Consider the following 24,371-nt stretch of genomic DNA (forward strand, 5'->3'; position numbering starts at 1 on the left):
GAGTCGATTTTTGGGGGTTTTTGGGGTCCCCGAGTTGATTTTTGGGGTCCCCGAGTCGATTTTTGGGGGTTTTTGGGGTCCCCGAGTTGATTTTTGGGGTCCCCGAGTCGATTTTTGGGTGGTTTTGGGGTTCCCGAGTCCATTTTTGGGGTTCCCGAGTCAATTTTTGGGGGTTTTTGGGGTCCCCGAGTCGATTTTTGGGGTTCCCGAGTCGATTTTTGGGTGGTTTTGGGGTCCCCGAGTCCATTTTTGGGGTTCCCGAGTCGATTTTTGGGTGGTTTTGGGGTCCCCGAATCCATTTTTGGTGTCTCCGAGTCGATTTTTGGGGTTCCCGAGTCCATTTTTGGGGTCCCCGAGTCCATTTTTGGGTGTTTTTGGGGTCTCCGAGTCCATTTTTGGGGTTCCCGAGTCGATTTTTGGGGGGTTTTGGGGTCTCCGAGTCCATTTTTGGGGTTCCCGAGTCGATTTTTGGGGGTTTTTGGGGTCCCCGAGTCGGTTTTGGGGGCGTTTTTGGGGTTCCCGTACCTGACTTGGCCTCCAGGCTGAGGCTGTGCTGGGACCCCCCCCCGCAGAGGGCCCCGATCAGGGCGGGGTCCCCCTGGACCCCTCCCCCATCCAGCAGCGCCGGGACCCCATCGAAGGCGTAGACGAAGCTGCCCTGGGGGGGGATTTGGGGGAAATTCGGGGGAATTTGGGGAAATTTGGGAGAGTTCGGGGAGGGGCCCAGAGAGCCCCGACCCCAAAAACTCCGCCCTGAAAAAGCCCCAAGAGAAACGACCCCAAATTCCCCCCGAAGCCCCCAAAATTCAGATCTGAGTTCGAGGCCAAAGCCCCCCCCAAAATCCTAAAATCCTCCCCGAAATCGGCCAAATCCCCCCTCGAACCACCCCAAAAATCCCAAATCCCCCCTAAATGCCCCCCAAACCTCCCAAAAATCGTAAATTCCCCCTAAATCCCCCCCACCAAAAATCCCAAATTCCCCCCAAAGGCCCTCAAATCCCCCCTCGAACCACCCCAAAATCCCAAATTCCCCCTAAATCCCCCCAAAAATCCCACCTAAATCCCCCCAAAAATCCCAAATTCCCCCTAAATCCCCCCAAATCCTCCCAAATTCCCCCAAAAAATCCCAAATTCCCCCTAAATCCCCCCAAAAATCCCACCTAAATCCACCCAAAAATCCCAAATTCCCCCTAAATCCCCCCAAAAAACCCGAATTCCCCCTAAATCCCCCCAAATCCTCCCAAATTCCCCCAAAAAATCCCAATTTCCCCATAAATCCCCCCAAAAATCCCACCTAAATCCCCCCAAAAATCCCAACCCCCCCCCAAGTCCCCCCCAAAACTCCCAAATCCCCCCAAAAATATCCCAAATTCCCCCTAAATCCCCCCCCAAAACTCGCAAATTCCCCCTAAATCCCCCCCAAAATTCCCAAATTCCCCCCAAAGGCCCCCAGATCCCCTCAAATTTCCCCTAAATCCCCCCAAAAATCCCAAATTCCCCCTAAATGGCCCCCAGCCCCCCCAAATACCCCCTTAAAATCCGCCCAAAATCCCCCCTTTCCCCCCCAAATCCCCCTTTTTGCCCCAAATCCCCCTTTAAATTCCCCCAAAATCCCTCCCCAAATCCCCATTTTCCCCCAAATCCCCCCAAATTTCCCCCAATTCCCCCCCGAAATCCCCCCTTAAAATCCCCCAAATCCCCCCTTCCCCCAAATCCCCCAAATTTCCCCCAAATCCCCAAATTTCCCCCAAATCCCCCCTTAAATTCCCCCCTTTCCCCCCCCCAAATCCCCACTTTTGCCCCAAATCCCCCCAAATCCCCCTTTTTCCCCCAAAATCCCTCTTTTCCCCCCAAATCCCCATTTTTGCCCCAAATACCCCCAAATCCCCCCAAATCCCCCCCAAATTCCCCCTTTTTCCCCCAAAATCCCTCTTTTCCCCCCAAATCCCCCTTTTTGTCCCAAATCCCCCTTTTTCCCCCCAAATCCCCATTTTTTCCCCCAAATCCCCTTTTTCCCCCAAATCCCCATTTTTTCCCCCCAAATCCCCCCCAAATCCCCCCTTTTTGCCCCAAATCCCCCTTTTTCCCCCAAACCCCCGTTTTCCCCCAAAATCCCTCTTTTCCCCCCAAATTCCCCTTTTTGTCCCAAATCCCCCTTTTTCCCCCCAAACCCCCTTTTTCCCCCCAAATCCCCATTTTTTCCCCCCAAATCCCCACTTTTGCCCCAAATCCCCCCAAATCCCCCCTTTTTCCCCCAAAATCCCTCTTTTCCCCCCAAATCCCCCTTTTTGCCCCAAATCCCCCTTTTTCCCCCCAAATCCCCATTTTTTCCCCCCAAATCCCCCCTTTTTGCCCCAAATCTCCCTTTTTCCCCCAAACCCCCGTTTTCCCCCAAACCCCCTTTTTTCCCCCAAATCCCCCTTTTCCCCCCAAATCTCCCTTTTTGCCCCAAATCCCCCCTTTTCCTCCCCAAATCCTCCCTCCCCTCTGCTCCCCCCTCACCTGGCAGGGCTGCTCGCTGTCGGGCCGCAGCGTGAGGCCGATTTTGGGGCAATTCGGGCCCTTTTTGGGGCAGGGCCGGGGCCCCCCCGTGACCGAGAGCAGCCAGAGGCAGTGGGGGAGGGGCGCCCCTCCCCCCCCCGGCCCCTCCCCCCGCGAGCCCAAATCCAGGGGGCCCGAAAGGTTCGGGATGAGCTGGCGGCCCCGGCAGCGGCGCACGCACACACCCCCGTTCCTGAGGGAAAACGGAATTCCGGGAAGATCTGGGGATTTGGGGGAGTTTTGGGGAATTTCTAGGATTTTTGGGAATTTTTTGGGATTTTTTTGGGATTTTTTTGGGATTTTTTTGGGATTTTTTAATGATTTTTTAATGATTTTTTGGGGATTTTTTCGATTTTTTGGAGGATTTTAAAAGGGTTTTTGGGGGGGTTCTTTCAATTCTTGGGGATTTTTTTTTGGTTTTTGGGGTTTAGGGATTTTTTGGGAATTTTGGGGATTTTTGGGGATTTTTTGGGATTTTTTTGGGATTTTTTTAGGATTTTTGAATGATTTTTGAATGATTTTTTTGGGGATTTTTTGGGGGATTTTTTAGGGGGGATTTTTTTGTGTTTCTTTCAATTTTGGGGGGGCTTTTTTTTAGGTTTTGGGGTTTTTTTTAGGTTTTGGGGTTTTTTGGGGGTTGGGGATTTTTCTAGGATTTTTTGAGGGATTTTTTCGAGTTTTTGTTGGATTTTTGGGGGATTTCTTTGGGGTTTTTGGGGTGGTTTTGGGGGGTTTGGGGTCGGGATCAGGGGGCGGCCCCGGCAGCGGCGCACGCACACGCCCCCGTTCCTGAGGGAAAACGGAATTCCGGGAAGATCTGGGGATTTGGGGGAGTTTTGGGGAATTTGTAGGATTTTGGGGAATTTTTTGGGGAATTTTTGGGATTTTTTAATGATTTTTTGGGGATTTTTAAATGATTTTTTGGGGATTTTTTCGATTTTTTGGAGGATTTTTTAGGGGGTTTTGGGGGGTTTCTTTCAATTCTTGGGGATTTTTTTTGGTTTTTGGGGTTTTGGGATTTTTTGGGATTTTTTGGGATTTTTTGGGATTTTTTAGGATTTTTTGGGGATTTTTTGGGGATTTTTTGGGATTTTTTTGGGATTTTTTAATGATTTTTTGGGGATTTTTTCGATTTTTTGGAGGATTTTAAAAGGGTTTTTGGGGGGTTTCTTTCAATTCTTGGGGATTTTTTTTTGGTTTTTGGGGTTTAGGAATTTTTTGGGAATTTTGGGGATTTTTTGGGATTTTTTTGGGATTTTTTTTGGATGTTTTTGGGATTTTTTTGGGATTTTTTAATGATTTTTTGGGGATTTTTTCGATTTTTTGGAGGATTTTAAAAGGGTTTTTGGGGGGTTTCTTTCAATTCTTGGGGATTTTTTTTTGGTTTTTGGGGTTTTGGGATTTTTTGGGATTTTTTGGGATTTTTTAGGATTTTTTGGGATTTTTTGGGACTTTTTAGGATTTTTGGGGATTTTTTGGGGATTTTTTTAGGATTTTTGAATGATTTTTGAATGATTTTTTTGGGGATTTTTTGGGGGATTTTTTTGGGGATTTTTTTGTGTTTCTTTCAATTTTGGGGGGGCTTTTTTTTAGGTTTTGGGGTTTTTTTTAGGTTTTGGGGGTTTTTGGGGTTTGGGGATTTTTCTAGGATTTTTTGAGGGATTTTTTCGAGTTTTTGTTGGATTTTTGGGGGGATTTCTTTGGGGTTTTTGGGGTGGTTTTGGGGGGTTTGGGGTCAGATCAGGGGGCGGCCCCGGCAGCGGCGCACGCACACACCCCCGTTCCTGAGGGAAAACGGAATTCCGGGAAGATCTGGGGATTTGGGGGAGTTTTGGGGAATTTCTAGGATTTTGGGGAATTTTTTGGAATTTTTTTGGGATTTTTTTGGGATTTTTTTTGGATTTTTTAATGATTTTTTAATGATTTTTTCGATTTTTTGGAGGATTTTTAAAGGGTTTTGGGGGGGTTTCTTTCATATTTTGGGGATTTTTTTTTTGGTTTTTGGGGTTTTGGGATTTTTTGGGATTTTTTAGGATTTTTGGGGATTTTTTGGGGATTTTTTAGGATTTTTCGGGATTTTTTTGGATTTTTTAGGATTTTTGGGGATTTTTGGGGATTTTTTAGGATTTTTCGGGATTTTTTGGGATTTTTTAGGATTTTTTGGGATTTTTTAGGATTTTTTAGGATTTTTGGGGATTTTTGGGGATTCTTTTAGGTTTTTTGAATGATTTTTGAATGATTTTTTTGGGGATTTTTTGGGGGATTTTTTGGGGGATTTTTTTGCGTTTCTTTCAATTTTGGGGGGGCTTTTTTTTAGGTTTTGGGGGTTTTTGGGGGGGTTGGGGTTTTTTGGGGTTTGGGGATTTTTCTAGGATTTTTTGGGGATTTTTTCGAGTTTTTGTTGGATTTTTGGGGGGATTTCTTTGGGGTTTTTGGGGTGGTTTTGGGGGGTTTGGGGTCGGGATCAGGGGGCGGCCCCGGCAGCGGCGCACGCACACGCCCCCGTTCCTGAGGGAAAACGGAATTCCGGGAAGATCTGGGGATTTGGGGGAGTTTTGGGGAATTTCTAGGATTTTTGGGATTTTTTTGGGATTTTTTTTGGATTTTTTTTGGATTTTTTTTTTGATTTTTTAATGATTTTTTGGGGATTTTTTCGATTTTTTGGAGGATTTTTAAAGGGTTTTTGGGGGGGTTCTTTCAATTCTTGGGGATTTTTTTTGGTTTTTGGGGTTTTGGGATTTTTTGGGATTTTTTGGGATTTTTGGGGATTTTTTAGGATTTTTTGGGGATTTTTTGGGGATTTTTTGGGGATTTTTTTGGGATTTTTTAATGATTTTTTGGGGATTTTTTCGATTTTTTGGAGGATTTTAAAAGGGTTTTGGGGGGGTTTCTTTCAAATTTTGGGGATTTTTTTTTGGTTTTTGGGGTTTAGGGATTTTTTGGGATTTTTTGGGATTTTTTAGGATTTTTTGGGATTTTTTGGGACTTTTTAGGATTTTTGGGGATTTTTGGGGGATTTTTTTAGGATTTTTGAATGATTTTTGAATGATTTTTTTGGGGATTTTTTGGGGGATTTTTTGGGGGGGATTTTTTTGTGTTTCTTTCAATTTTGGGGGGGCTTTTTTTTAGGTTTTGGGGTTTTTTTTAGGTTTTGGGGTTTTTTGGGGGTTGGGGATTTTTCTAGGATTTTTTGAGGGATTTTTTCGAGTTTTTGTTGGATTTTTGGGGGGATTTCTTTGGGGTTTTTGGGGTGGTTTTGGGGGGTTTGGGGTCGGGATCAGGGGGCGGCCCCGGCAGCGGCGCACGCACACGCCCCCGTTCCTGAGGGAAAACGGAATTCCGGGAAGATCTGGGGATTTGGGGGAGTTTTGGGGAATTTCTAGGATTTTTGGGGATTTTTTGGGATTTTTTGGGGATTTTTTTTGGATTTTTTTGGGATTTTTTAATGATTTTTTGGGGATTTTTTCGATTTTTTGGAGGATTTTTTAGGGGTTTTTGGGGGGTTTCTTTCATATTTTGGAGATTTTTTTTTGGGTTTTGGGGTTTTGGGATTTTTTGGGATTTTTTGGGATTTTTTAGGATTTTTTGGAATTTTTGGGGGATTTTTTTAGGATTTTTTGGGATTTTTTTTTGATTTTTTAATGATTTTTTGGGGATTTTTTCGATTTTTTGGAGGATTTTAAAAGGGTTTTTGGGGGGGTTCTTTCAATTCTTGGGGATTTTTTTTTGGTTTTTGGGGTTTAGGGATTTTTTGGGAATTTTGGGGATTTTTGGGGATTTTTTGGGATTTTTTGGGGATTTTTTTAGGATTTTTGAATGATTTTTGAATGATTTTTTTGGGGATTTTTTGGGGGATTTTTTGGGGGGGATTTTTTTGTGTTTCTTTCAATTTTGGGGGGGCTTTTTTTTAGGTTTTGGGGGTTTTTTTAGGTTTTGGGGTTTTTTGGGGTTTGGGGATTTTTCTAGGATTTTTTGAGGGATTTTTTCGAGTTTTTGTTGGATTTTTGGGGGGATTTCTTTGGGGTTTTTGGGGTGGTTTTGGGGGGTTTGGGGTCGGGATCAGGGGGCGGCCCCGGCAGCGGCGCACGCACACACCCCCGTTCCTGAGGGAAAACGGAATTCCGGGAAGATCTGGGGATTTGGGGGAGTTTTGGGGAATTTCTAGGATTTTTGGGGATTTTTTGGGATTTTTTGGGGATTTTTTTTGGATTTTTTTTGGATTTTTTAATGATTTTTTGGGGATTTTTTCGATTTTTTGGAGGATTTTTTAGGGGTTTTTGGGGGGGTTCTTTCAAATTTTGGGGATTTTTTTTGGTTTTTGGGGTTTTGGGATTTTTTGGGATTTTTTGGGAATTTTTTGGGATTTTTTAGGATTTTTTGGGATTTTTTGGGATTTTTTGGGGGATTTTTTTAGGATTTTTGAATGATTTTTGAATGATTTTTTTGGGGATTTTTTGGGGGATTTTTTTGGGGATTTTTTTGTGTTTCTTTCAATTTTTGGGGGGCTTTTTTTTAGGTTTTGGGGGTTTTTGGGGTTTGGGGATTTTTCTAGGATTTTTTGAGGGATTTTTTCGAGTTTTTGTTGGATTTTTGGGGGGATTTCTTTGGGGTTTTTGGGGTGGTTTTGGGGGGTTTGGGGTCGGGATCAGGGGGCGGCCCCGGCAGCGGCGCACGCACACGCCCCCGTTCCTGAGGGAAAACGGAATTCCGGGAAGATCTGGGGATTTGGGGGAGTTTTGGGGAATTTGTAGGATTTTTGGGAATTTTTTGGGATTTTTTGGGGATTTTTTTGGGATTTTTTAATGATTTTTTGGGGATTTTTTCGATTTTTTGGAGGATTTTAAAAGGGTTTTTGGGGGGTTTCTTTCAATTCTTGGGGATTTTTTTTTGGTTTTTGGGGTTTTGGGATTTTTTGGGATTTTTTGGGATTTTTGGGGATTTTTTAGGATTTTTTGGGATTTTTTAGGATTTTTTGGAATTTTTGGGGGGATTTTTTAGGATTTTTGAATGATTTTTGAATGATTTTTTGGGGGATTTTTTTGGGGATTTTTTTGGGGATTTTTTTGTGTTTCTTTCAATTTTTGGAGAGCTTTTTTTTAGGTTTTGGGGGTTTTTGGGGGGGTTGGGGTTTTTTGGGGTTTGGGGATTTTTCTAGGATTTTTTGAGGGATTTTTTCGAGTTTTTGTTGGATTTTTGGGGGGATTTCTTTGGGGTTTTTGGGGTGGTTTTGGGGGGTTTGGGGTCGGGATCAGGGGGCGGCCCCGGCAGCGGCGCACGCACACGCCCCCGTTCCTGAGGGAAAACGGAATTCCGGGAAGATCTGGGGATTTGGGGGAGTTTTGGGGAATTTGTAGGATTTTTGGGGATTTTTTTGGATTTTTTTTGGATTTTTTTGGGATTTTTTAATGATTTTTTGGGGATTTTTTCGATTTTTTGGAGGATTTTTAAAGGGTTTTTGGGGGGTTTCTTTCAATTCTTGGGGATTTTTTTTTGGTTTTTGGGGTTTAGGAATTTTTTGGGAATTTTGGGGATTTTTGGGGATTTTTGGGAATTTTTTGGGATTTTTTTGGGATTTTTTGGGGATTTTTTGGGGATTTTTTAATGATTTTTTGGGGATTTTTTCGATTTTTTGGAGGATTTTAAAAGGGTTTTTGGGGGGGTTCTTTCAATTCTTGGGGATTTTTTTTTGGTTTTTGGGGTTTAGGGATTTTTTGGGATTTTTTGGGATTTTTTAGGATTTTTTGGGATTTTTTGGGATTTTTTAGGATTTTTTAGGATTTTTGGGGGGATTTTTTTAGGATTTTTGAATGATTTTTTTGGGGATTTTTTGGGGGATTTTTTGGGGGATTTTTTTGTGTTTCTTTCAATTTTTGGGGGGGCTTTTTTTTAGGTTTTGGGGGTTTTTGGGGGGGTTGGGGTTTTTTGGGGTTTGGGGATTTTTCTAGGATTTTTTGGGGGGATTTTTTTGGGTTTGTTTCAATTTTGGGGGGCTTTTTTTAGGTTTTGGAGATTTTGGGGGATTTTTGGGATTTTTTTAGGATTTTTTTTGATTTTTTAATAATTTTTGGGGGGATATTTTGGGCTATTTTGGTGTGTTTTGGGGGTTCGGGGCTTTTTTGGGGCAGTTTTGGGCCATTTCGAGACAGTTTTGGGCTATTTTGGGCCATTTTGGGGCAGTTTTGGGCCATCTTGGGGCGGTTTGGGGCCATTTTGAAGCGGTTTTGGGCCATTTCGGGCCATTTTGGAGCAGTTTTGGGCCATTTTGGGGCGGTTTGGGGTCATTTTGGGGCGGTTTTGGGCCATTTTGAAGCGGTTTTGGTCCATTTTGGGCCATTTCGGGGCAGTTTTGGGCCATTTTGAAGCGGTTTTGGTCCATTTTGGGCCATTTTGGGGCAGTTTTGGGCCATTTTGAAGCGGTTTTGGGCCATTTTGGGCCATTTTGGGCCATTTTGAAGCGGTTTTGGGCCATTTCGGGGCAGTTTGGGGCCATTTTGGGGCAGTTTTGGGCCATTTTGGGCTATTTTGGGCCATTTTGGGGCAGTTTGGGGCCATTTTGGGGCTATTTTGGGCCATTTTGGGGCAGTTTGGGGCCATTTTGGGGCAGTTTGGGGCCATTTTGGGCTATTTTGGGCCATTTTGAAGCGGTTTGGGGCCATTTTGGGGCGGTTTTGGGCCATTTTGAAGCGGTTTTGGGCCATTTTGGGCTATTTTGGGGCAGTTTTGGGCCATTTTGAAGCGGTTTTGGTCCATTTTGGGCCATTTTGGGGCAGTTTTGGGCCATTTTGGGGGAGTTTTGGTCCATTTTGGGCCATTTCGGGGCAGTTTTGGGCCATTTTGAAGCGGTTTTGGGCCATTTCTGGGCAGTTTTGGGTCACTCACCTGGGGTCCCCGTAGTAGCCGGGCGCGCAGCGGTCGCAGTGCGGGCCCGTGCTGGGCGGTTTGGGGCTATTTTGGGCCATTTTGGGGCAGTTTTGGGCTATTTCAGGGCAGTTTGGGGCCATTTTGGGCCATTTCGGGGCGGTTTTGGGCCATTTCGGGGCAGTTTTGGGCCATTTCAGGGCAGTTTTGGGCCATTTTGGGCCATTTTGGGCAGTTTTGGGTCACTCACCTGGGGTCCCCGAAGTAGCCGGGCGCGCAGCGGTCGCAGTGCGGCCCCGTGCTGGGCGGTTTGGGGCTATTTTGGGCCATTTTGGGGCAGTTTTGGGCCATTTCGGGGCAGTTTTGGGCCATTTCAGGGCAGTTTTGGGCCATTTTGGGCCATTTTGAAGCGGTTTTGGTCCATTTTGGGCCATTTCGGGGCAGTTTTGGGCCATTTTGAAGCAGTTTTGGTCCATTTTGGGCCATTTCGGGGCAGTTTTGGGCCATTTTGAAGCGGTTTTGGGCCATTTCGGGGCAGTTTTGGGCCATTTTGGGCCGTTTTGGGTCACTCACCTGGGGTCCCCGTAGTAGCCGGGCGCGCAGCGGTCGCAGTGCGGCCCCATGCTGGGCGGTTTGGGGCTATTTTGGGGCAGTTTTGGGCCATTTTGGGCTATTTTGGGGCGGTTTTGGGCCATTTTGGGGCGGTTTGGGCCATTTTGGGGCGGTTTGGGGCTATTTTGGGGCATTTTGGGGCAGTTTTGGGCTATTTCGGGGCAGTTTTGGGCCATTTTGAAGCGGTTTTGGTCCATTTTGGGCCATTTCGGGGCAGTTTTGGGCCATTTTGAAGCGGTTTTGGTCCATTTTGGGCCATTTCGGGGCAGTTTTGGGCCATTTTGAAGCGGTTTTGGGCCATTTTGGGCCATTTTGGGGCGGTTTTGGGCCATTTTGAAGCAGTTTTGGGCCATTTTGGGCTATTTCGGGGCAGTTTTGGGCCATTTTGAAGCGGTTTTGGTCCATTTTGGGCCATTTCGGAGCAGTTTTGGGCCATTTTGAAGCGGTTTTGGTCCATTTTGGGCCATTTCGGGGCAGTTTTGGGCCATTTTGGGGTGGTTTTGGGCTATTTCTGGGCAGTTTTGGGTCACTCACCTGGGGTCCCCGTAGTAGCCGGGCGCGCAGCGGTCGCAGTGCGGGCCCGTGGTGGGCGGTTTGGGGCTATTTTGGGCCATTTTGGGCCATTTCGGGGCAGTTTTGGGCCATTTCAGGGCAGTTTTGGGCCATTTTGGGCCATTTCGGGGCAGTTTTGGGCCATTTCGGGGCAGTTTTGGGCCATTTTGGGCCATTTTGGGTCACTCACCTGGGGTCCCCGTAGTAGCCGGGCGCGCAGCGGTCGCAGTGCGGGCCCGTGCTGGGCGGTTTGGGGCCATTTTGGGCCATTTTGGGCCATTTCGGGGCAGTTTTGGGCCATTTTGGGCCATTTCGGGGCAGTTTTGGGCCATTTTGAAGCGGTTTTGGGCCATTTTGGGCCGTTTTGGGTCACTCACCTGGGGTCCCCGTAGTAGCCGGGCGCGCAGCGGTCGCAGTGCGGGCCCGTGCTGGGCGGTTTGGGGCTATTTTGGGCCATTTTGGGGCAGTTTTGGGCTATTTTGGGGCAGTTTTGGGCCATTTTGAAGCGGTTTTGGTCCATTTTGGGCCATTTTGGGCCATTTCAGGGCAGTTTTGGGCCATTTTGGGCAGTTTTGGGTCACTCACCTGGGGTCCCCGTAGTAGCCGGGCGCGCAGCGGTCGCAGTGCGGGCCCGTGCTGGGCGGTTTGGGGCTATTTTGGGCCATTTTGGGGCTATTTCGGGGCGGTTTTGGGCCATTTCGGGGCAGTTTTGGTCCATTTTGGGCCATTTCGGGGCAGTTTTGGGCCATTTTGGGCCATTTTGGGCAGTTTTGGGTCACTCACCTGGGGTCCCCGTAGTAGCCGGGCGCGCAGCGGTCGCAGTGCGGGCCCGTGCTGGGCGGTTTGGGGCTATTTTGGGCCATTTTGGGCCATTTTGAAGCGGTTTTGGTCCATTTTGGGCCATTTCGGGGCAGTTTTGGGCCATTTTGGGCCATTTTGGGCAGTTTTGGGTCACTCACCTGGGGTCCCCGTAGTAGCCGGGCGCGCAGCGGTCGCAGTGCGGGCCCGTGGTCGGTGGCCGGCAGTGGCACTGCCCGGTGCCGCGGTGGCAGAAGCCCCTCTCGGGGTCGCCGTGGCCGTGGCAGCGACAGGGGCGGCACCCCCCGAACCCCCCCGGGCCGAAACTGCCCGGGCGGCAGCGCTGGCAGCGGGGACCCTCGGTCCAGTCTGGAAAGGGTTAAAAAATGGGGAGATTTGGGTGAAAAAGGGGAGAAATCGGGTTAAAAGTGGGAAAATGGGGAAAATTGGGGTTAAAATTGGGGTTTTGGGGGGAAAAATGGGGATTTTGGGGGGATTTGGGGGGATTTTGGGGCACTCAGGCAGAGAGGACCCTCGGTCCAGTCTGGAAAGGGTTAAAAACAAGGGGAGATTTGGGTGAAAAAGGGGAGAAATCGGGTTAAAAGTGGGAAAAATGGGGAAAAATTGGGGGTTTTGGGGTGAAAAATGGGGATTTTGGGGGGATTTTGGGGAGATTTGGGGGGATTTTGGGGCACTCAGGCAGAGAGGACCCTCGGTCCAGTCTGGAAAGGGTTAAAAACAAGGGGAGATTTGGGTGAAAAAGGGGGGAAATCGGGTTAAAAGTGGGAAAAATGGGGAAAAAATGGGGTTTGGGGTGAAAAATGGGGATTTTGGGGGTGAAAATGGGGATTTTGGGGGGATTTTGGGGCATTTTGGGGCACTCAGGCAGCGGGGACCCTCGGTCCAGTCTGGAAAGGGTTAAAAAATGGGGAGATTTGGGTGAAAAAGGGGGGAAATTGGGTTGAAAGTGGGAAAAATGGGGAAAAATTGGGGTTAAAATTGGGGTTTTGGGGTGAAAAATGGGGATTTTGGGGGGATTTGGGGGGATTTGGGGGGATTTTGGGGCACTCAGGCAGAGAGGACCCTCGGTCCAGTCCGGAAAGGGTTAAAAACAAGGGGAGATTTGGGTGAAAAAGGGGGGAAATCGGGTTACAAGTGGGAAAAATGGGGAAAAATTGGGGTTTGGGGTGAAAAATGGGGATTTTGGGGGTGAAAATGGGGATTTTGGGGGGATTTTGGGGGGATTTTGGGGCACTCAGGCAGAGAGGACCCTCGGTCCAGTCCGGAAAGGGTTAAAAACAAGGGGAGATTTGGGTGAAAAAGGGGGGAAATCGGGTTAAAAGTGGGAAAAATGGGGAAAAATTTGGGTTAAAATTGGGGTTTTGGGGGTGAAAATGGGGATTTTGGGGGGATTTTGGGGGGATTTTGGGGCACTCAGGCAGCGGGGACCCTCGGTCCAGTCTGGAAAGGGTTAAAAACAAGGGGAGATTTGGGTGAAAAAGGGGAGAAATCGGGTTAAAAGTGGGAAAAATGGGGAAAAATTGGGGTTAAAATTGGGGTTTTGGGGGAAAAATGGGGATTTTGGGGGGATTTTGGGGGGATTTTGGGGGGATTTGGGGGGATTTTGGGGCACTCAGGCAGAGAGGACCCTCGGTCCAGTCCGGAAAGGGTTAAAAACAAGGGGAGATTTGGGTGAAAAAGGGGGGAAATCGGGTTAAAAGTGGGAAAAATGGGGAAAAATTTGGGTTAAAATTGGGGTTTTGGGGGTGAAAATGGGGATTTTGGGGGGATTTTGGGGGGATTTTGGGGCACTCAGGCAGCGGGGACCCTCGGTCCAGTCCGGAAAGGGTTAAAAACAAGGGGAGATTTGGGTGAAAAAGGGGAGAAATCGGGTTAAAAGTGGGAAAAATGGGGAAAAATTGGGGTTAAAATTGGGGTGAAAAATGGGGATTTTGGGGGGATTTTGGGGAGATTTGGGGGGATTTTGGGGCACTCAGGCAGAGAGGACCCTCGGTCCAGTCTGGAAAGGGTTAAAAACAAGGGGAGATTTGGGTGAAAAAGGGGAGAAATCGGGTTAAAAGTGGGAAAAATGGGGAAAAATTGGGGTTAAAATTGGAGTTTGGGGGGGAAAATGGGGATTTTGGGGGGATTTTGGGGGGATTTTGGGGCACTCAGGCAGCGGGGACCCTCGGTCCAGTCTGGAAAGGGTTAAAAAATGGGGAGATTTGGGTGAAAAAGGGGGGAAATCGGGTTAAAAGTGGGAAAAATGGGGAAAATTGGGGTTAAAATTGGGGTTTTGGGGGGAAAAATGGGGATTTTGGGGGGATTTGGGGGAGATTTGGGGGGATTTTGGGGCACTCAGGCAGCGGGGACCCTCGGTCCAGTCTGGAAAGGGTTAAAAAATGGGGAGATTTGGGTGAAAAAGGGGGAAAATCGGGTTAAAAGTGGGAAAAATGGGGAAAAAATGGGGTTTGGGGTGAAAAATGGGGATTTTGGGGGGATTTTGGGGAGATTTGGGGGGATTTTGGGGCACTCAGGCAGAGAGGACCCTCGGTCCAGTCTGGAAAGGGTTAAAAAATGGGGAGATTTGGGTGAAAAAGGGGAGAAATCGGGTTAAAAGTGGGAAAAATGGGGAAAAATTGGGGTTAAAATTGGGGTGAAAAATGGGGATTTTGGGGGTGAAAATGGGGATTTTGGGGGGATTTGGGGGCATTTTGGGGCACTCAGGCAGCGGGGACCCTCGGTCCAGTCTGGAAAGGGTTAAAAACAAGGGGAGATTTGGGTGAAAAAGGGGGGAAATCGGGTTAAAAGTGGGAAAAATGGGGAAAAATTGGGGTTTTGGGGTGAAAAATGGGGATTTTGGGGGTGAAAATGGGGATTTTGGGGGGATTTTGGGGGGATTTTGGGGCACTCAGGCAGAGAGGACCCTCGGTCCAGTCTGGAAAGGGTTAAAAAATGGGGAGATTTGGGTGAAAAAGGGGAGAAATCGGGTTAAAAGTGGGAAAAATGGGGAAAAAATGGGGTTTGGGGGAAAAATGGGGATTTTGGGGGTGAAAATGGGGATTTTGGGGGGATTTGGGGGGATTTTGGGGCACTCAGGCAGCGGGGACCCTCGGTCCAGTCTGGAAAGGGTTAAAAAATGGGGAGATTTGGGTGAAAAAGGGGGGAAATCGGGTTAAAAGTGGGAAAAATGGGGAAAATTGGGGTTAAAATTGGGGGTTTGGGGGGAAAAATGGGGATTTTGGGGGGATTTTGGGGAGATTTGGGGGGATTTTGGGGCACTCAGGCAGAGAGGACCCTCGGTCCAGTCTGGAAAGGGTTAAAAAACAAGGGGAGATTTGGGTGAAAAAGGGGGAAAATCGGGTTAAAAGTGGGAAAAATGGGGAAAAATTGGGGTTAAAATTGGGGTTTTGGGGTGAAAATGGGGATTTTGGGGGTGAAAATGGGGATTTGGGGGGGATTTTGGGGGGATTTTGGGGCACTCAGGCAGAGAGGACCCTCGGTCCAGTCTGGAAAGGGTTAAAAACAAGGGGAGATTTGGGTGAAAAAGGGGGGAAATCGGGTTAAAAGTGGGAAAAATGGGGGAAAATTGGGGTTTTGGGGGGAAAAATGGGGATTTTGGGGGGATTTTGGGGCACTCAGGCAGCGGGGACCCTCGGTCCAGTCTGGAAAGGGTTAAAAAATGGGGAGATTTGGGTGAAAAAGGGGAGAAATCGGGTTAAAAGTGGGAAAAATGGGGAAAAAATGGGGTTAAAATTGGGGGTTTGGGGTGAAAAATGGGGATTTTGGGGGGATTTTGGGGAGATTTGGGGGGATTTTGGGGCACTCAGGCAGAGAGGACCCTCGGTCCAGTCTGGAAAGGGTTAAAAAATGGGGAGATTTGGGTGAAAAAGGGGAGAAATCGGGTTAAAAGTGGGAAAAATGGGGAAAAATTGGGGTTAAAATTGGGGTGAAAAATGGGGATTTTGGGGGTGAAAATGGGGATTTTGGGGGGATTTTGGGGCACTCAGGCAGCGGGGACCCTCGGTCCAGTCTGGAAAGGGTTAAAAACAAGGGGAGATTTGGGTGAAAAAGGGGGGAAATCGGGTTAAAAGTGGGAAAAATGGGGAAAAATTGGGGTTTTGGGGTGAAAAATGGGGATTTTGGGGGTGAAAATGGGGATTTTGGGGGGATTTTGGGGGGATTTTGGGGCACTCAGGCAGAGAGGACCCTCGGTCCAGTCTGGAAAGGGTTAAAAAATGGGGAGATTTGGGTGAAAAAGGGGAGAAATCGGGTTAAAAGTGGGAAAAATGGGGAAAAAATGGGGTTTGGGGGAAAAATGGGGATTTTGGGGGTGAAAATGGGGATTTTGGGGGGATTTTGGGGAGATTTGGGGGGATTTTGGGGCACTCAGGCAGCGGGGACCCTCGGTCCAGTCTGGAAAGGGTTAAAAAATGGGGAGATTTGGGTGAAAAAGGGGGGAAATCGGGTTAAAAGTGGGAAAAATGGGGAAAATTGGGGTTAAAATTGGGGGTTTGGGGGGAAAAATGGGGATTTTGGGGGGATTTTGGGGAGATTTGGGGGGATTTTGGGGCACTCAGGCAGAGAGGACCCTCGGTCCAGTCTGGAAAGGGTTAAAAAATGGGGAGATTTGGGTGAAAAAGGGGAGAAATCGGGTTAAAAGTGGGAAAAATGGGGAAAAAATGGGGTTTGGGGTGAAAAATGGGGATTTTGGGGGGATTTTGGGGAGATTTGGGGGGATTTTGGGGCACTCAGGCAGAGAGGACCCTCGGTCCAGTCTGGAAAGGGTTAAAAACAAGGGGAGATTTGGGTGAAAAAGGGGAGAAATCGGGTTAAAAGTGGGAAAAATGGGGAAAAATTGGGGTTAAAATTGGGGTTTTGGGGGAAAAATGGGGATTTTGGGGGGATTTGGGGGGATTTGGGGGGATTTTGGGGCACTCAGGCAGCGGGGACCCTCGGTCCAGTCTGGAAAGGGTTAAAAAATGGGGAGATTTGGGTGAAAAAGGGGGGAAATCGGGTTAAAAGTGGGAAAAATGGGGAAAATTGGGGTTTTGGGGTGAAAAATGGGGATTTTGGGGGTGAAAATGGGGATTTTGGGGGGATTTTGGGGGGATTTTGGGGCACTCAGGCAGCGGGGACCCTCGGTCCAGTCCGGAAAGGGTTAAAAACAAGGGGAGATTTGGGTGAAAAAGGGGGGAAATCGGGTTAAAAATGGGAAAAATGGGGAAAATTGGGGTTTTGGGGGGAAAAATGGGGATTTTGGGGGGATTTTGGGGCACTCAGGCAGCAGGGACCCTCGGTCCAGTCTGGAAAGGGTTAAAAAAAAGGGGAGATTTGGGTGAAAAAGGGGGAAAACGGGTAAAATGGGGAAAATGGGGTTAAAAATGGGGATTTTGGAGTTAAAAAGGGAGAAATTGGATGAAAATTGGGGGTTTGGGGTTAAAATGGGGATTTGGGGAAATTTGGGGGAATTTGGGTTCCCAGATTTTCGAGGTTCCTGGGGATGATTTTTGGGGTGAATTTGGGGGTTCCCGAGGTGATTTTTGGGGGGTTTTGGAGCTGATTTTTGGGGTGAATTTGGGGTAAATTTGGCGCTTCCCAAGGCCGATTTTTTGGGGTGATTTTTGGGGTGAATTTGGGGTAAATTTGGCGCTTCCCGAGGCCGATTTTGGGGTGATTTTTGGGGTGAATCTGGGGGTTCCCGAGGTGATTTTTGGGGGGTTCTGGAGCTGATTTTTGGGGTGAATTTGGGGTGAATCTGGCGCTTCCCAAGGCTGATTTTGGGGGTGATTTTTGGGGTGAATCTGGGGCTTCCCGAGGTGATTTTTGGGGTGAATTTGGGGTAAATTTGGCGCTCCCCGAGGCCGATTTTGGGGGTGATTTTTGGGGTGAATCTGGGGCTTCCCGAGGTGATTTTGGGGTGAATTTGGGGTGAATCTGGCGCTTCCCAAAGCTGATTTTTTGGGGTGATTTTTGGGGTGAATTTGAGGTGAATCTGGCGCTTCCCCAGGCCGATTTTGGGGGTGAATTTTGGGGTGAATCTGGGGCTTCCCGAGGTGATTTTTGGGGGGTTTTGGAGCTGATTTTTGGGGTGAATTTGAGGTGAATCTGGCGCTTCCCAAGGCCGATTTTGGGGGTGAATTTTGGGGTAAATCTGGGGGGTTTGGAGCTGATTTTTGGGGTGAATCTGGGGTAAATTTGGCGCTTCCCCAGGCCGATTTTGGGGTAAATCTGGGGGTTCTGGAGCTGATTTTTGGGGTGAATTTGAGGTGAATCTGGCGCTTCCCAAGGCCGATTTTGGGGGTGAATTTTGGGGTAAATCTGGGGGGTTTGGAGCTGATTTTTGGGGTGAATCTGGGGTAAATTTGGCGCTTCCCCAGGCCGATTTTGGGGTAAATCTGGGGGTTCTGGAGCTGATTTTTGGGGTGAATTTGGGGTGAATCTGGCGCTTCCCCAGGCCGATTTTGGGGGTGAATTTTGGGGTAAATCTGGGGGTTCTGGAGCTGATTTTTGGGGTGAATCTGGGGTAAATTTGGCGCTTCCCCAGGCCGATTTTGGGGTAAATCTGGGGGTTCTGGAGCTGATTTTTGGGGTGAATTTGGGGTGAATCTGGCGCTTCCCAAGGCTGATTTTGGGGGTGATTTTTGGGGTGAATCTGGGGCTTCCCGAGGTGATTTTGGGCTGATCCCGGGCCCTTTGGGGGCTCACTCTGGCAGCGGTCGCAGAGCCCCGGGCCGCCCCTCTCGCAGGAGCTGTGGAAGTGGCAGCCGCAGTCCACGGAGCACTGGGGGGGAGGGGAGGGCTCCAGGGCCCCCCCCGGGGTGGAATTTTGGGGGGGGGGGTTGGTCCAGCCCAGCTGGCAGACGCAGGTGAAGTTGGGGGGTCCCGAGCAGGAGCCGTGGCCGCAGTCGGACAAACACCTGGGAGGGGGAGACGGAGGAGAAGGGGCTCGGGGAGAGCCCAGGCGGGGAAAAAAACCCCGGATTCCAATCCCTGCACCCTCCAAACCCCCCAAAACCCCCCAAAACCCCCAGGTTTGGGCTCCCAGAACCCCCAAAAACCCCCAGGTTTGAGGCCCTCAGAACCCCCCAAAAACCCCCAGGTTTGGGCTCCCAGAACCCCCCAAAAACCCCCAGGTTTGGGGCTCCCAGAACCCCCCAAAAACCCCCAGGTTTGGGCCCTCAGAACCCCCCAAAACCCCCAGGTTTGGGGCTCCCAGAACCCCCAAAAACCCCCAGGTTTGGGGCCCTCAGAACCCCCAAAAACCCCCAGGTTTGGGGCCCTCAGAACCCCCCAAAAACCCCCAGGTTTGGGGCCCTCAGAACCCCCCAAAAACCCCCAGGTTTGGGGCTCCCAAAACCCCCAAAAACCCCCAGGTTTGGGGCTCTCAGAACCCCCCAAAAACCCCCAGGTTTGGGGCTCCCAAAACCCCCAAAAACCCCCAGGTTTGGGGCCCTCAGAACCCCCCAAAAACCCCCAGGTTTGGGCTCTCAGAACCCCCAAAAACCCCCAGGTTTGGGGCTCCCAGAACCCCCAAAAACCCCCAGGTTTGGGGCCCTCAGAACCCCCAAAAACCCCCAGGTTTGGGGCCCTCAGAACCCCCCAAAAACCCCCAGGTTTGGGGCCCTCAGAACCCCCCAAAAACCCCCAGGTTTGGGGCTCTCAGAACCCCCCAAAAACCCCCAGGTTTGGGCTCCCAGAACCCCCCAAAAACCCCCAGGTTTGGGCTCCCAGAACCCCCAAAAACCCCCAGGTTTGGGCCCTCAGAACCCCCAAAAACCCCCAGGTTTGGGGCTCCCAGAACCCCCAAAAACCCCCAGGTTTGGGCTCCCAGAACCCCCAAAAACCCCCAGGTTTGGGGCTCTCAGAACCCCCCAAAAACCCCCAGGTTTGGGCTCCCAGAACCCCCAAAAACCCCCAGGTTTGGGCTCTCAGAACCCCCCAAAACCCCCAGGTTTGGGGCTCCCAGAACCCCCAAAAACCCCCAGGTTTGGGCTCCCAGAACCCCCAAAAACCCCCAGGTTTGGGGCTCTCAGAACCCCCCAAAAACCCCCAGGTTTGGGCTCCCAGAACCCCCAAAAACCCCCAGGTTTGAGGCTCCCAGAACCCCCAAAAAACCCCCAGGTTTGGGCTCCCAGAACCCCCAAAAAACCCCCAGGTTTGGGGCTCCCAGAACCCCCAAAAACCCCCAGGTTTGGGGCTCTCAGAACCCCCAAAAACCCCCAGGTTTGGGGCTCCCAGAACCCCCCAAAAACCCCCAGGTTTGGGGCCCTCAGAACCCCCAAAAACCCCCAGGTTTGGATTCTCAGAACCCCCCAAAACCCCCAGGTTTGGGCCCTCAGAACCCCCCAAAAACCCCCAGGTTTGGGCTCTCAGAACCCCCCAAAACCCCCCAGGTTTGGGCTCTCAGAACCCCCCAAAAACCCCCAGGTTTGGGGCCTCAGAACCCCCCAAAAACCCCCAGGTTTGGGGCCCTCAGAACCCCCAAAAACCCCCAGGTTTGGGGCTCTCAGAACCCCCCAAAAACCCCCAGGTTTGGGGCTCCCAGAACCCCCAAAAACCCCCAGGTTTGGGGCTCCCAGAACCCCCAAAAACCCCCAGGTTTGGGGCTCTCAGAACCCCCAAAAACCCCCAGGTTTGGGCTCTCAGAACCCCCCAAAAACCCCCAGGTTTGGGCCCTCAGAACCCCCCAAAAACCCCCAGGTTTGGGGCCCTCAGAACCCCCAAAAACCCCCAGGTTTGGGCTCCCAGAACCCCCCAAAAACCCCCAGGTTTGGGGCTCTCAGAACCCCCCAAAAACCCCCAGGTTTGGGCTCTCAGAACCCCCAAAAACCCCAAACTCCCATTTTCCCCGTTTTTCCCCCCATTTTTCCCCACTTTCCCCCCAGTTTTTCCCCATTTTTTCCTCAATCTCCCCAAAATGGCCCCAACCCCCCCCAGAATGTCCATAAATGTCCCCCAAAACCCCCTAAATGCCCCCAAATCGCTCTTTAACACCCTTAAGTGTCCCCAAAGCCCCTCCAAACCCCCCAAAGCCCCTCCAAACATCCCCAAATGCCCCCAAATCCCCTCCAACCCCCTCCAAACACCCCCAACCCCTCTCCAAACGTCCCCAAAACATCCCCAAACATCCCCAAATGCCCCCACATCCCCTCCAAACATCCCCAAATCCCCCCAACCCCCTCCAAAACCCCCCAATCCCCTCCAAACATCCCCAAACCTCCCCAACCCCTCCCCAAACCCCCTCCAAACGTCCCCAAAACATCCCCAAACCCCCACAAATCCCCTCCAACCCCCTCCAAACACCCCCAAACCCCCCCAACCCCTCTCCAAACGTCCCCAAAACATCCCCAAACATCCCCAAATGCCCCCAAATCCCCTCCAAACATCCCCACATCCCCTCCAAACATCCCCAAACCCCCCCAACCCCTCCCCAAATCCCCTCCAAACATCCCCAAACATCCCCAAAACATCACCAAACCCCCCCAACCCCTCCCCAAATCCCCTCCAACCCCCTCCAAATCCCCCCAAATCCCCTCCAATCCCCTCCAAACATCCCCAAACCCCCTCCAAACGTCCCCAAAACATCCCCAAACCCCCTCCAAACGTCCCCAAACCCCCTCCAAACGTCCCCAAAACATCCCCAAACATCCCCAAACGTCCCCAAATCCCCTCCAACCCCCCCCAAACCCCCCCAACCCCCTCCAAACATCCCCAAACCCTCTCCAAACGTCCCCAAAACATCCCCAAACATCCCCAGATCCCCTCCAAACATCCCCAAACATCCCCAAATCCCCTCCAAACATCACCAAACCCCCCCAACCCCTCCCCAAACCCCCTCCAAACGTCCCCAAAACATCCCCAAACATCCCCAAACACCTCCAAACGTCCCCAAAGTCCCCAAATCCCCTCCAAACCCCCCCCAAACCCCCTCCAAACATCCCCAAATCCCCTCCAAACGTCCCCAAACCATCCCCAAACATCCCCAAATGCCCCCAAATCCCCTCCAAACATCCCCAAAACACCCCCAAACATCCCCAAACCCCCCAAACCCCTCCCCAAACCCCCTCCAAACGTCCCCAAAACATCCCCAAAACATCCCCAAATGCCCCCCAAATCCCCTCCAAACATCCCCAAACCCCCTCCAAACGTCCCCAAATCCCCTCCAAACGTCCCCAAAACATCCCCAAACATCCCCAAATCCCCTCCAAACGTCCCAAAATCCCCTCCAAACATCCCCAAACATCCCCAAAACATCACCAAACCCCCCCAACCCCTCCCCAAATCCCCTCCAACCCCCTCCAAATCCCCCCAAATCCCCTCCAATCCCCTCCAAACATCCCCAAACCCCCTCCAAACGTCCCCAAAACATCCCCAAACCCCCTCCAAACGTCCCCAAACCCCCTCCAAACGTCCCCAAAACATCCCCAAACATCCCCAAACGTCCCCAAATCCCCTCCAAACATCCCCAAATGCCCCCAAATGCCCTCCAACCCCCTCCAAACACCCCCAAATCCCCTCCAAACATCCCCAAACCCCCCCAACCCCTCTCCAAACGTCCCCAAAACATCCCCAAACATCCCCAAATCCCCTCCAACCCCCTCCAAACATCCCCAAACCCCCTCAATCCCCTCCAAAATCCCCCAATCCCCTCCAAACATCCCCAAACCTCCCCAACCCCTCCCCAAACCCCCTCCAAACGTCCCCAAAACATCCCCAAACGTCCCCAAATCCCCTCCAAACACCCCCAAATCCCCTCCAAACATCCCCACATCCCCTCCAAACATCCCCAAATGCCCCCAAATCCCCTCCAACCCCCTCCAAACACCCCCAACCCCCTCCAAACGTCCCCAAACCCCCTCCAAATGTCCCCAAAACATCCCCAAATATCCCCAAATGCCCCCAAATCCCCTCCAAACGTCCCCAAATCCCCTCCAACCCCCCCCAAACCCCCCCAACCCCCTCCAAACATCCCCAAATCCCCTCCAAACGTCCCCAAAACATCCCCAAAACATCCCCAAACACCCCCAAATCCCCTCCAAACGTCCCCAAAACATCCCCAAACATCCCCAAATGCCCCCAAATCCCCTCCAAACGCCCCCAAATCCCCTCCAAACGTCCCCAAATCCCCTCCAACCCCCCCCAAACCCCCCCAACCCCCTCCAAACATCCCCAAATCCCCTCCAAACGTCCCCAAAACATCCCCAAAACATCCCCAAACACCCCCAAATCCCCTCCAAACGTCCCCAAAACATCCCCAAACATCCCCAAATGCCCCCAAATCCCCTCCAAACGCCCCCAAATCCCCTCCAAACGCCCCCAAATCCCCCCCAAAATGCCCCCCAACCCCCCCAGGTGCCCCCGGGCTCACGTGGGCTCGCAGGCGCTGACGCCGTCGCCGCGGAAGCCGCGCTGGCAGCGGCACTCGAAGCTGCCGGGGCTGTTGTGGCAGCGGGCGCGGGGGTGGCACCGGGCCAGGCCCAGCCCGCACTCGTCCACGTCCGGGCACGAGCCGTAGGACCACGAGGGCACGGCCCGGGCAGCCTCGGGGGCAGCCGTGTGGTCACTCTTGTGGGCACCCTCGGGGGCACCCTCGGGGGCAGCCTCGGGGGCACCCTCGTGGTCACTCTTGTGGGCACCCTCGGGGTCACCCTCGGGGGCAGCCTTGTGGTCACTCTTGTGGGCACCCTCGGGGGCAGCCTCGGGGTCAGCCCTGGGGGCACCCGTGTGGTCACTCTTGTGGGCACTCATGGGGGCACCCTCGGGGTCACTCTTGTGGGCACCCTCGGGGGCAGCCTCGGGGGCACCCTCGGGGTCAGCCTTGTGGTCACTCTTGTGGTCACCCATGTGGGCACCCTCGAGGTCACCCGTGTGGTCACTCTCGTGGGCACCCTCGTGGGCACCCTTGTGGTCACTCTCGTGGTCACCCATGTGGTCACCCGTGTGGTCACCCATGTGGGCACCCGTGTGGGCACCCTCGTGGTCACCCATGTGGGCACCCCCGTGGTCACTCTCGTGGTCACCCTCGTGGGCACCCCCGGGGTGGGGGGTGGCACCCAGGGCCGCGGAGCAGTTGGGGAAGTGGCGCGGGCCGGAGAAGTCGCCCTCGAAGCAGCTGCAGGTGGGGAGAGGAGGACAAATTTGAGGGGTTTTTGGCCCAAAAAAAAGCCCAAAAATCGACCCCGAAAAAAGCCGCGAAATCGGCTCGGAATCAGCTCAAAAAAAGCTCAAGGTAACCCGAAAAATCAGCCCCGAATCAGCTCAAAAAGAGCCCAAAATTAACCCAAAAATCAGCTCAAAATCAGCCCAAAAATCAGCCCCAAAATCAGCCCCAAATCAGCCCCAAATCAGCCCCAAATCAGCCCCAAATCAGCCCAAAAATCAGCCCCAAATCAGCCCAAAAATCAGCTCAAAAATCAGCCCAAAATCAGCTCCAAAATCAGCTCAAAATCAGCCCAAAAATCAGCTCAAAAATCAGCCCAAAATCAGCCCCAAAATCAGCCCCAAATCAGCCCCAAAATCAGCCCAAAATCAGCCCAAAATCAGCTCAAAAATCAGCCCAAAAATCAGCCCAAAATCAGCTCAAAAATCAGCCCAAAGATCAGCCCAAAATCAGCCCAAAATCAGCCCAAAAATCAGCCCCAAATCAGCCCAAAAATCAGCCCAAAAATCAGCCCCAAATCAGCTCAAAAATCAGCCCCAAATCAGCTCAAAATCAGCCCCAAAATCAGCTCAAAAATCAGCCCCAAATCAGCCCCAAAATCAGCCCAAAATCAGCCCAAAAATCAGCCTAAAAATCAGCCCAAAATCAGCTCAAAAATCAGCCCAAAATCAGCCCAAAAATCAGCCCAAAATCAGCCCAAAATCAGCCCAAAAATCAGCTCAAAAATCAGCCCCAAATCAGCTCAAAAATCAACCCAAAATCAGCTCAAAATAAGCCCCAAATCAGCTCAAAATCAGCTCAAAAATCAGCCCCAAATCAGCCCCAAAATCAGCCCAAAAATCAGCCC

General features: G+C 50.7%; 2 protein-coding genes across 2 annotated transcripts in view; one reads left to right on the plus strand and one right to left on the minus strand.

Annotated features, from left to right (window-relative positions):
• Positions 1-24,371, minus strand: part of MEGF8 (multiple EGF like domains 8) — a gene marked incomplete at both ends in the record, with an annotated part of 109,719 nt that overhangs the window by 58,528 nt on the left and 26,820 nt on the right. Inside the window, 5 exons of the mRNA XM_082299902.1 lie at positions 526-658; positions 2,503-2,734; positions 11,523-11,730; positions 18,070-18,281; positions 22,733-23,476. Coding sequence (XP_082156028.1) covers positions 526-658; positions 2,503-2,734; positions 11,523-11,730; positions 18,070-18,281; positions 22,733-23,476 — 1,529 coding nt within the window. The remainder of the gene's footprint in view (positions 1-525; positions 659-2,502; positions 2,735-11,522; positions 11,731-18,069; positions 18,282-22,732; positions 23,477-24,371) is intronic.
• The window catches only part of TMEM147 (transmembrane protein 147), a 112,561-nt gene that overhangs the window by 1,904 nt on the left and 86,286 nt on the right, over positions 1-24,371 (plus strand). The window lies entirely within an intron of this gene.

This window comes from Coloeus monedula (assembly GCF_965178545.1).
Source record: "Coloeus monedula genome assembly, chromosome: 35".
Lineage (NCBI taxonomy): Eukaryota > Metazoa > Chordata > Aves > Passeriformes > Corvidae > Coloeus > Coloeus monedula.